Genomic DNA, 12,262 nt, shown 5'->3' with positions numbered 1-12,262 from the left:
GGCGGGCAGGAGCTGCTCTGCTCACAGCAATCTGCATTTCCCTGCAGCCAGCCCTGCTGACTTCCCTGCCCGTGGAATGCGGAGTGGCACAGGGAGAGGGGATGTGAATTCCCATCTACGGCTGCTTTGGGCTTTAATTAATGCCTACAAATGACTTTAAAAGCCACATATAGGAGCTGTTATGTAAGCAGGAGTTATTATTATTAAAAAAACATTACCAGCGAGTTATTAGTCTGACAGATGGGATTATCAGCGGAATTATATTTTTATCAATCATCTCACATTTCCTTTCCTCTCATCTTTCTTTTATCACCCTTCAGCTCAAGGTTGGCAGCCAGCTCGGAGTGCTAGGAGCGTTCATCACCTCTCAGTGGCACGGGTGAGTAACCCAGCTCTTCCTGAGCAGCTCAGAGCCTGGGGTGGAAAACTCTGGGATCCATCCAGGGCGTGAGATGGGCAGGAATGGTTTTAGAACAAGGATCACTGGCAGAGCTCCAGGGGGGCTGGGGCTGTGAGGAAGAAACTGCCATGGGAACATTCCCCAGCAGGAATTCCTCCATCAGAGCTGGGAACTGCTGTGGTGGAGGAGGATGATTTCCTCTCTTCCCTTCGGGAGATGCTGGAGGGTCACTGGAACTGCCACAGAAATGCCAGCTGAGGGATACAGGAGCAGCACAGCTCAGGCTCCCTGCTCTGGGCTCTGAGCTGTGCAGGAGCCGATGGCTGCAGTGCCAGGGGACTCTGCAAGGAGAGCTGGGTGGGCTTGGGGAGGGTGAACGGCCAGAGGAAAGGGATGGATGGGATATTGGACAGGAGTTGTTCCCCAGGAGGGGGGCAGCCCCTGGCACAGGGTGCCCAGAGCAGCTGTCCCTTTAAGGGGATTTAAGGTCCCTTCCAACCCAAACCATTCCATGATTCCATAGTTATGGGTACATACGCCAGAAATGTTTTACATTTTGGATACGGGTTAACTCCAGAGAAATCCAATAATAAAAGCAATATTTATGTCTTGTGGCTGTAAAATCCCAGCCAGCAGCAGAGTGCTGAGCGCTGTCCAAGGGGAGGAGGAGGGTTTTGTTCTTCCCTTATCCACCAAAGCCTGGGAGCAGGAGCAGCTCCAGTCTGGGAGGGGGACAGTCACCTCTCAGGGGCTTTGGCTGCTCAAAAGCCCTGGGAAGTTTTGCTTCACCACCAAACCAAACTTTAGGGAGCAGCTTCCTCTGCATTCCCACTGTGGGAGCCACTGGAATTCCTCCTAATTATTGCACTGGGGAATGGCCTGGCTTGGGAGGGACCTCGGAGCCACCCAGTGCCACCCCTGCCATGGGGACACCTCCACTGTCCCAGCTGCTCCAGCCCCAGAGTCCAGCCTGGCCTGGGCACTGCCAGGGATCCAGGGCAGCCCCAGCTGCTCTGGGCACCTGTGCCAGGGCCTCACACCCTTACAAGAGGAATTTCTTCCCCATATCCCCTCTAAACCTTCCCTCTTTCAGTTTAAAGCCATTACCCCTTCAGGAGAGAATAAACTAAGTAGTCCATGTAGAAAGCATCTCACAATTGTAAGTTCTGTGCAAGGAAATCCCGTTTCCTTCGTTCCTGCACTGGGAGTGACCAAATGGGACAAGTGGTTCCTCTGAAACCCCTTCCTGGGACTCTGCTGCCCCCACAGCAGAGCCCCCTGCCCAAGCAGCCCAGCTCTGAAACCCTTCACACGTTTGTTATTGGCTCCACGTTTGCTTTAATTGCTCTGCTAATTTGTGATGCAGTTACAGACTGAAATAGATAACCTGCTTGGCAGCCTGGGTTCCTAAAATAATCAAGTTCATTAATATGATTAAGAGCAAAATCTTTTACTGCTTCAGGTACTCAGTACTAAATTGAAGAATGAGCATTGAAATAGTTCCTCAGGTAGGTCTCATTTTTACAGAGTATAAAAACTCAGTTAATTTGAAGGGTTTCTGTCCCAAAATAGTCCTGTACTGTACTTTAATAGTAAAGCAATAAAAAACCTTTCCGTGAAGAACGAAAGAAACACAATGTAAAATATTACAAGTTCCCAGACACCCAGGGCATGACTAATACTGGGATGAGGATTTTCTGACTGGTCAGAAACGAAGAAATAATAAGAGGATGCTCATGCAATTAACATGGGGCGATGGTTTGTGATTTGTGGGATTTTAGTTGCCAGGCTAAATTTAAACCCTTAATTTACCTAAATTAAAATTACTCAGTCTGGTCTCAGCCTTTTCTCAGCCAAGTCTGAAAATGAGCTCCAGTTGCACGTTATTGCTCTTACTTTGGAGGTTTATAATTATAACTTCAGCAATTTCAGCATGATCAGATGGTTAAAACTGAAGTAGTCACTCGTTACCCTGGGGAGGATTTGGGGAGGTCAAGCCTTGGACAAATTGGAGCTTCTCTTCGTTCTCATGCCAGGCGAAGGCCAGGCCGTCGGTGCGGGGTCGATGAAAGGAGCTCTCGTGTCTGTACAAACGATCGAAAAGAATGTTTATTTACTGATTTCCTCGTGAAGGTGCCCGTTAGCTCCCGGGCAGGCAGGCTGCAGTCTGGCTCTCGGAGCAGAGACAGGAAGCACAGCCTGTGTCTCAGAGAGGAGCAGAACAGATGGGGCCGGACAGATGGAGCAGGGAGGGGACAGGCAGGGCGGGCAGCTCTGCTCCCCGGGACTCCTGCAGGAATGGCCGCACAGCGGGCTGGGGAAGGGCAGCAGGGGCTGGAGCAGCACGGGGGGAGCAGAGCAGAGCCTGGGGCTGCTGGGGAACCAGGGAAGGGCTGATGGAAGGGACCCCCAGGACCTGGAACTTCCAACCCTCTGCCAACCTGCCCCATGCCAGGCTGCTCCAGCCCCACTGTCCAGCCTGACCTGGGCACTCCAGGGATCCAGGGGCAGCCCCGGCAAATCTGGGAATTCCAGCCCAGCCCCTCCCACCCTCCCAGCCAGGAATTCCTTGCCAAGATCCCAGCCCAAGCTCCCCTTTCCCAGTGGGAGCCATTCCCTGGCTCCTGTCCCTCTGTCCCTTGTCCCCAGTCCCTCTCCAGCTCTCCTGGAGCCCCTGCAGGGACTCAGCATTCCCTGGAATTTTCCCTTCTCCAGGGGAACATTCCCAGCTCTGCCAGCCTGGCTCCAGAGCAGAGGGGCTCCAGCCCTGGAGCAGCTCCGGGGCCTCCTCTGGGCTCTCTCCAGCAGCTCCACGTCCTCCTGGATTTGGGATCCAGGAGCAGGAGCAGCTCTGCAGGTGGGCTCTCACCTGAGGGCACAGGGACACAATTCCCACCTTTCCTTTGGGATTTGCCCAGGCCTGGGGCTTCTGGGTGCCAGCACACACGGCTGGGGCAGGTCCAGTTCTCTTCCAGCTCCTAAAGGGGAGAGAAAATCCTCCAAAGCCCTCACTGAAGGCATCTGCCCTAAGGAGGCACTTGAGAAAAAGGAAGATTCCAGAGAAGGACAAGACTCCAAGCTCTGGAATTGACTCAGGGAAGGTGAGGATGAAGCACTGCTTTTGAGATTTAACTTTTTAACCTTTTATTCATTTAACTTTCATGAGGGACTCTGGAATGAGCATTCCTTAGCCCTTGGAAGGGACGGGCACTGGAGGAATCCTGGGCAGGCTTGGCTTGTCCATCCTTGGAGGTACTCAGAACGTCACTGGGCAAAGTCCTGAGCAGCTGATGCTGGTGGGTTCCAAGCCCTGGGCTCCTCAGTGTTCCGTGTGCTCAGGGAGCTTGGAGGGGAGACTGGAGGGTGGGGCAGGAGTGGAGGGTCAGGTGGGGGTCACAGTGGAGGCCTTTGGCCATGAGAGAACCTCGGTGTGACTGTGAGGAGAAGTTCTCCATCATGGATGGGGTGTGGGGCAGGGCAGGGATGAAAGGGAGAGCTCAGGAGACACTGTGAGGTGCTTGAGGGAAGGGTGGGAGCATCAGGAAACTCTCACACCAGGAGGAGAAGAGTGGGGGGCAGGGGAGGGTCACTACAGATGTTGTCCATCAATCCTTGGGAGTTGTGGTTGAGATCCTGTCCTTGGCAAGAAGCAGAGCAAAGAAAGGGACCCTGAGGAGTGAGCAGTGCCTCAGGCAGGTAGCAGAGCTTGAAACGAAGAATGCACAGCTGATGGATGAAGTCACCCTTCCCCTTCAATGCGAGATCCATCTGCCCAAAGATAGACTTCCCTTGCACAGACACCTCCGTCCCAGCAAGTCACGTTGGGCTCCCTTTGAAGTCAACAGAGAAGAACAGCGAATTTGAGGACATGCTTCATCTCCTCCCAAAATAGAGACTAAAACAGATTAGCTGACTCATGCCCTAAAAGACTCCGATTTTCCCCCACAGATTACAAAGAGAGCTCACACGGCCACATTCGGATTAGTCTGTGCTGAGGCAATTGAACTTTCCATCGCTCCAACCCAGCCACACTCTCTGCACAGGACATGGAGCAGAGCTTGAGGGGTGAGCTGGGGCTGGGACACTTGGGGCTGGGACACTTGGGCCTGGGACACTTGGGGAAGGACACTTGGGGAAGGACAGGGCAGTCAGAGGTAGAAGGGGCCCAAGAGAGGGCACGAGGCACAGGGGAGAGGCTGGGCACAGGACCACGCTGGCCATGTGGCCACTATGGACACACTGCCTGTGGCTGCTGGTCAGTGAGGACAGAGAGCAGCTGGCTCCAGAGCTCAGGGAACTCAGGCCAAGCTGTGGTCTGCAGCTCTGATCCCCCGAGTGCCAGCAGGGCACAGCTGTGAGGGCAGCCTGGTCAGGCTGCGAGGGAAGGACACGCTGGAAACTCAACGCTTGTCAGTGTTTTGGGCATTAAACAATTAAACAGATATAAAACAGGCATGAAACAGGTACAAAAGAGATAGAAAACAGATGCTGTGGCTTCCCCAGGCCCAGCCCAGAGCCCTGATGCTGCTGCAGACTGGGTCAGGGAGGTCAGACTGAGGACATGGGCAGTCCTGGCACATCTGGGTCTGAAGTGCCTCAAATGCACCAGCAGAATTAAAGAATCATGGAATGGTTTGGGTTGGAAGAGACTTCAAGCACCATCCAGGGCCACCCCTGCCATGGCAGGGACACTTTCCACTGTGCCAGGGTGCTCCAAGCTCCATCCAGCCTGGCCTGGGCACTGCCAGGGATGCAGGGGCAGCCCCAGCTGCTCTGGGCACCCTGTGCCAGCCCCTGCCCACCCTCCCAGGGAATCAGGGCCCGTGGATGTGTCTGTGGCAGCTGGGGCAGCACAGAGAGCAGGAGAACAGATGATTCCACTGCTGGAGCAGTGGCAGCAGCTGATGGGGTGGCACAGACAGAAAATGTTCTGCAGGAGCTACACAGCACCTGAGGGTGAGAGAACGTCTCCAGTTCCCAGCACTGCCATTCTTCATCTCCATGAAATTCAGTTATTTTCTTGTTTAAACTTAGCACAGAACTCAGGGAACGCGGCGTTTCAGCTTGACAAGTGGTTTATTCAGGAGCTGATTTACCAATTCAAAGGCTACTCCCTACAGACTCCTACCAGGAATGTTCACTCGTAAACCTCTGATTTAATTAAAGACTTAGACCTCGGAACATTATCGCAGCTGGAAAATCCATAATTAGCTGTACATTTTTGAAGGAACTTTCCCCTGATTTGCCCGAAAACCTTGGGAAGGGCTTCATATATCCATCATACTTCCCCACCACTTTCAGCTCAGGCATTAGAGACGCTGTGTGGGCAGATTTAATCGGTTCCTTCTCGCTTCCTGGGGAGGAGAGGGATTGCATAAGACGTGAGTCAAGACACCGGTCCCGAGGCTGTGCCCGCGGCAGGGGCTGTGCTGGGTGTCAGCCCAGCTGGCTCACAGCAGCTCCCAGCCCACCCTGGGTCACTGGAGGAACTCCAGGGTTCCCTTTAGTCTGGAATCGGGGCTCAGCATTGCCCAGGAGAGCGCTGGAGCTCCTTCTCCATCCCAGCTGCCACTTTGGTTTGACAAGCCATGGCACACTTTCACACCCCAGAGCCTGCTGGCCCTCGGGGTACAGCTTCACTGGGATGTGTCCTCTGGCTCCCTCTTTATCCCAGGCCCCTCCTGGAGGGTGTTTTCCCCCAGGTCCAGGCCTTGTCGATGCAGGGCTTTCATCACTGCACATGGAATAAGATTTTAAACAACTCGCATACATTCACAGGAAGGAATCGCAAGCTTTCTCTAGATCCGGGTTGCCAAGAGCTGTGTCTATTTGCCCTAACTTTGGGCATCTTACCAGAGTACCTAAAGCAGGTGGGTGATTTTCCTGGGCACCTTGTGGGCTCACTGGAAGGAGCTGTATCCCCTCACAGACTGCACTTCTGAGTCACTTTCCCCCTGGCACAGGGACACAGGCACAGGGTGCCCAGATCAGCTGTGGCTGCCCTGGATCCCTGGCAGTGCCCAAGGCCAGGCTGGACAGGGCTCAGAGCAGCCTGGGACAGCGGGAGGTGTCCCTGCCATGGCAGGGGTGGCACTGGGTGGTTTTGAAGGTCTTTTCCACCCCAAGCCATTCTGTGATCCTATCCCCTGCTATGGACTGTGAGGCAGCTGCCATTGCCCCTTCAATATCCCAGTGTGAGCCAGGGATGCTGAGCCCAAGTTCCTCAGATCAGTCTATCCCATTAAACTGTTTTCCTGCTTTAATCCTGTTTTGCTCTTTTCGGCTCAGAAGCCTCAGCTAAGCCCAGATTCCGTTTATCCCTCAATGTGATTGAGCTGAAATCAGCCAATAAACCCCGCAGCCTTCGGCTTGCAGCAAGCAGGGCACTCCGCTGGTGCTGCTGCAGGCAGCCAGGGAGGGATGTGCTCCCAGCTTGGGGCACCTCCTGCAGTGTGATTCCGGCCTGGAATCCCCCGTGCCGCTGTGTCCCAGCGTTCCCAGCACGGAGCTCAGCCTCCCCATTCATGCTTTCATTCCCTTTTGTCTCCTTTTTCCTGCCCGAGCCTGCGCTCTGCTCAGGAGCTTTGCCTGTCAGCGGCATCCTCTCCTAATTCCTGGTTTCATGTCCTGCAGCCCCAGAGTGAGCTCCTTCCCTGGCACTAATGATACACATCCAGCTCCTCCTGCAGCTGGGAACTCCCCCTGCCCCTGGCTCATTGAATCTCCTGCCTCCTCACGCTGCTGCTGTGCCAGCACTCGCTGGCTCCTCGCTGCCCACCCTTCTGACACACTTTCTCTTCCCTCACTTGCCTCTTCCTCTCCATTTTTTTAACGGGAGCTGGTGTAGAGGTTACCTGGATCTCTCACGTGGAAGCACATCCATTTTTTCAATCACAAACCAGGGGAGAAAGCTCAGTCAGGTGTAAGTGTTCCTAAGTTACCTGATTCTAAAATACACAGACACTAAACCAGCAGAGGTTTGTTTTCCAGAGCGGCTGAGGAATCCTGTTGATCAGATCCCAGTAACGATGAGTTTCCAACCACCTTGGAGCTTAGAAATCCTCACGTTGAAAACTTGGCAATTAACATGTCACTGGCACCAGCCACGGCCTGATGTTCAAACATTCCCCTTTTCCAAGGTATTTAAAGTCACGATTGTATTTTATATTCTCCCCTGCAATTAGCACATTAATCAGTCCCTGTATTTTAATATACTACATGTCACCTTTAAAAGCCCCTGAGGTTGACAGAGTTTTGGGGAAAGGCAGGTTCTTCTCTCTCCAAGAATCTCCCCCAGCGATGGCCTTTCTAAAAATTCCTCTGCCATTTTCATTTCAAGTGACATTTTACTGGAAAGGATTTGAGCATATTCCATCTCAGCCTGAGTAAGTCTCTGGATATTGTTAGTCAATTAATAAAAATGTGAACAGCTTCCTGTGTGATGTGCGAGCGATAAACATTCAGCCAACCCTTCCTCCTCCTCTCCCTGCCTGTGAATCGCTAAAAATAAAGGCAGTGACAGAATCTGTGTGACAGAGGAGCCCTTCAGTCCCCGGCAGCGCTTGGCAGGTTCCCCCAGGTGACACTGAGCTGTTCTCAGCAGCACCAGCCCTCCAGGGACTGCCCGGGAAGCGAGTGTGGGACTGCTGCCTCTCTCTTCCAGCGGGGTTTGCTTTGTGATCGCTGCCCCTCCTCTCCCCTCGCCAGTGACTCCCATGGGTGCTGCTCCCTCCAGCCTCTCCCATCGCTGCCGAGGGGATGGGTTTTAGGGGTGTGCATAAATAAGCACTGGGACGGGCTGAGCCGACACATTTAATTGGATTTGGAACAGGAGATGGGGCTGAATATCAAGCTGCATTTTTTTGTCAGCATCTTAATTATTTTAAGGAATGTTTGCCTTGCTGTATTTGAGCATTCGCATTTATCTAGTGCTGAAAAATAACACCCAAATCTCTGCAGAGCCAGTGCAGACACTGCCTTCTGAGAGATGTTCTGCCAGGCCCAGGCTGTGTCCGCAGAAGGGAGAGCTCCTCCTTCCCTCTGGGCACTGAAGGGAGGCTGTGGGGATGGCAGGGACTGGGAAGCCATGGGGAATGGCAGGGATCAGGGATTCTTGGGGATGGCAGGGATCAGGGATTCGTGGGGAATGGCAGGGATCAGGGATTCATGGGGATGGCAGGGATCAGGGATTCGTGGGAATGGCAGGGATCAGGGATTCGTGGGGATGGCAGGGATCAGGGATTCGTGGGGATGGCAGGGATCAGGGATTCTTGGGGATGGCAGGGATCAGGGAGCCGTGGGGAATGGCAGGGATCAGGGATTCGTGGGGATGGCAGGGATCAGGGATTCTTGGGGATGGCAGGGATCAGGGAGCCGTGGGGATGGCAGGGATCAGGGAGCAATGCAGGATAGCAGGGATCAGGAAGCCATGGAGGATTTAATGGATCAGGAAGTGATGAAGGATTGTAGGGGCTGGGAAGCCAATGCAGCATTTCATGGACCAGGAACCTTGGAGGATTTCATGAATCAGGAATTATGGAGAGTTTAATGGATCAGGAAGCCATGCATGATTTCAGGGATCAGGAGTTATGGAGGATTTCATGGATCAGGAAGCCATGGAGGATGTCAGGGATCAACAAGCCATGGAGGAGGTGAGGGATCAGAAAGCCATGGAGGATTTAATGGATCAGGAATCATGGAGGATTTAATAGATCAGGAAGCCATGCAGGATTTCATGGATCAGGAAACCATGCATGATTTCAGGATCAGGAATTATGGCGGATTTCGGGGATCAGGAAGCCATGCATGATTTCGGGATCAGGAATTATGGCGGATTTCGGGGATCAGGAAGCCACGCAGGATTTAATGGATCAGGAATTATGGCGGATTTCGGGGATCAGGAAGCCATGCGTGATTTCAGGACCAGGAATTATGGCGGATTTCGGGGATCAGGAAACCACGCATGATTTCAGGATCGGGAATTATGGCGGATTTCAGGACTGACACACAGGTCTAAAGGTGTCCATGGAGAGGCTCTGCTCATCTTCCCCATCTCCCGGACTCTGAGCCTGCTCTTCCAGCCCCGCTGGCCGTGGCTCCTGACACACCAGAGACCCCGCTCCTGCCGGCGAGCTCGGGAGGGAGCTGAGGGGAATCCCAGGCAGGAAAATCCCAGCTCATCTCCGCTAACACCGCCGGTCTCAAAGGGCCTGCTGCGGGCTGCGTGTCAGCCAGCACCGAGGCGGACGAGGGACAGGACCCAGGGAATGGCTCCCGCTGCCAGAGGCGGGGCTGGGACCAGGGGACAAATATCAGAAAGGCTTTATTCACAGGGGGGTCACTGGATATTGGCAGGACGCCCATGCCGGGAGGTGTCCGGGGAGGGGCTGGAGGTGGCACTCGGAGCTCTGCGCTGCTGACAAGGTGCGATGGGGCACAGTGGGACTGGGCGGTGCGGAGGGGCTTTTCCAGCCCCAGCGATCCGGTGATCCCGTCAGATCCGATATACGGGGGAGCTTTTCCGGGCACAGGTGACAGGCGGTGGCTGCCCCCGGAACCCTGGCAGTGTCCCCGGGCGGGCTGGGCGCAGCTCCCCGGGCAGCGGAAAGTGTCCGTGCCCCGGCAGGTCCATCCTGCCCGCTCCGGCCCCTCACGGCCCCTCACGGCCCCGCCCCCCGCTCCATCCGGGCACTTCCGCTGCCCGCCAAAACACCCGCGCGCGCCCGCGCTCCCGCAGCCCCGCCCCGCCACTCCCCGCCCGCCAATCAGCGCGCGGGAAGCGGGGCTCGCGCCTCCGGTCACGCCCACTCCGCTGACCAATGGCGGCGCGGAGAGGGGGCGGTCCCGGCGCGTGCGCGCGCGGGGCGAGCGCGAGTCCCTGGCGACCGCGCGGGCCCGGCGGAGAGCGGGACACGGGGACAGCGGGACACGGGGACAGCGGGACACTGGGACACACGGACACACAGACACACGGCTCGGCACGGCCCGGCCCGGCCCGGCCGCCGCCATGGAGCACGGCCAGCAGCAGCAGGAGCAGGAGGAGCAGGAGCAGCGGGCTCAGGTGAGCACGGGGTCGGGCGGGCGGGAGCAGCCGCTCACTGACCGGAGCCGTTGTGCGCGTGCGTGCGCGCGCGTGCGTGCGTGTGTGCGTGTGTGTGTGTTTATATGTATGTCTGTGTGTCCCCCTTTGTGTGTCCCCGTGTCCGTGTGTGTCCCCGTGTGTGTGTCCCCGTGTCCGTGCGCCACGCTGGGTCACTCGCTGGGTCCCCACCCTGCTGGGGCTGGGGCAGCCGGCCGGTGTCACCTCCTGGCCCGTGAAAGGGCTCTTAAGGGGTCACTTCCCCCCGATAAAGGCGGTGGCCCGAGCCCCTTCCCGTGCCCCATCCCGGTCCCCCCGTGCCCCATCCCGGTCCCCCCGTGCCCTGCTCTCTCCCCCGGAGAAGGGTCACACTGGCTCCGGGTTCCCTCTGCTCTCCTGGGAAAAGCTCTGTGTTCTGTTATTGTGCTAATTATAGGTGAATAATGATGAGTTGCTCTGTTCCCTGGGGACAGGTGGGTGCAGCTAGCAGAGTCTCCGACCTGCAGAGAGCAGGGACAGGGGCTGCCCTCATGGATCACAGCATGGATGGGACCCTAAATCCCACCCAGTGCCACCCCTGCCCTGGCAGCGTCACCTCCCACTGCCCCAGGCTGCTCCAGCCTCAGTGTCCATCCTGCAAGGGATCCAGGGCCAGCCCCAGCTGTGCCAGGGCCTGCCCACCTGGCAGGGAAGGATTTGTTCCCAAAATCTCATCTAAATCTCTCAGCTTTTAATTCAGATAACATCCCCCTTCTCTTTTCAGTAACTGCCAGTGTAGGAAGTTGTTGTTCTTTTCTAAAAGCCACCTCTAAGTACTGGGAGGTGTTGGAGGTCTCCCAGAGCCTCCTTTTCTCCGTGGAGGGCTCACACACAGCTCTGTGCACTCAGCTGTGCTCAGAGCCCTGCAGGGGGCTGGGAAGAGATCCCTGTGAGCTGTGTCCCGTCACAGCCGTGCAGGAACCGGTGTCCTGCTGAGCTGGCACCTTGTGGGAGCACGGGGCAGCTCCGTGCTGTGGTGGTGCAGTGCTCTGGCACTTGGTGGTCGCTGTGCCCCTGCTCTCAGAGGGAAAAGTCCCAAGGTGTGCCAGCCCCAGAGCCAGGAAGGGGCTCAGAGGTGCAGCAGCCATGTGGAAACCTGAGGTAGATGCCTTATCAACTTCTAGAAACATTCCCTGGAGGAAGGACAGGCCCTGCAGGTTCACTCTTACCAGGACAGGTAACAAAAGCTGGAGCAGAGGGTGGGAACAGCCAGGGGAATAGCTGGGACACCCTAAAGGCCAGTCTGATGGAGCTCAGTGCAGGCTTGGTGCAGTTCCCAGGAGGTTCCCTGGGTGTTTTCAGGAAGGACAGCTCAGCACAGGCAGCAGGGCTGGATCTTGCCCTGCTGCTTGCTCTGCCATACATTTAAATAGAAATGACATTCCTGTGAGTGCTGTTGCAGGGCAGTTCCCAGCCAGCTGGGTTCCAGAGCAGTGAATTCCCCTCCTGGTTCTTGTGTCACTCGGTCCTGCTCAGCCCAGTTCCTTCGGGCTGGTTTGGGCGCTGCTGTTCCCTGCTGGCCGTTGTCCCCTGTGTGTTTGTTTTGCCCAGGCTGGGAGTGCTGCTCTGACAACCCGAGCTGAGCCCTGGCAGTCCCAGCTGGACTGAGCCCAGCTCAGCTGCTGCTGCCCTGGGGCTGCAGGTGCAGCCAGGGCAGCCCTGGTGCCCAGGTGGCTGCTCTGACACCTCTGCTGTGCCCTTCTGTTCCCCTCTGGCGTGATTTCAGCTCGTTTCAGAAAATCTCC

At 55.9% G+C, this 12,262-nt stretch overlaps 1 protein-coding gene and 1 long non-coding RNA gene across 2 annotated transcripts in view; both read left to right on the top strand.

Annotated features, from left to right (window-relative positions):
- The first annotated feature begins 3,976 nt into the window (after nucleotides 1-3,976).
- On the top strand, nucleotides 3,977-7,834 carry LOC110480053 (uncharacterized). The gene is made up of 2 exons (XR_002467040.2): nucleotides 3,977-4,465; nucleotides 7,391-7,834. It is a non-coding gene; the product is annotated as an uncharacterized LOC110480053 (long non-coding RNA).
- A 1,927-nt stretch (nucleotides 7,835-9,761) lies between these two features.
- The window catches only part of LOC110480054 (uncharacterized), a 43,714-nt gene continuing 41,213 nt past the window's right edge, over nucleotides 9,762-12,262 (top strand). Inside the window, exon 1 of the mRNA XM_077782541.1 lies at nucleotides 9,762-10,460. Coding sequence (XP_077638667.1) covers nucleotides 9,762-10,460 — 699 coding nt within the window. The remainder of the gene's footprint in view (nucleotides 10,461-12,262) is intronic.

The sequence above is a fragment of the Lonchura striata genome, chromosome 4 (assembly GCF_046129695.1).
Source record: "Lonchura striata isolate bLonStr1 chromosome 4, bLonStr1.mat, whole genome shotgun sequence".
In the NCBI taxonomy this organism is placed as follows: domain Eukaryota; kingdom Metazoa; phylum Chordata; class Aves; order Passeriformes; family Estrildidae; genus Lonchura; species Lonchura striata.
Note: the sequence above shows the minus strand (reverse complement) of the source record. Positions and strands in the feature narration are given on the sequence as shown.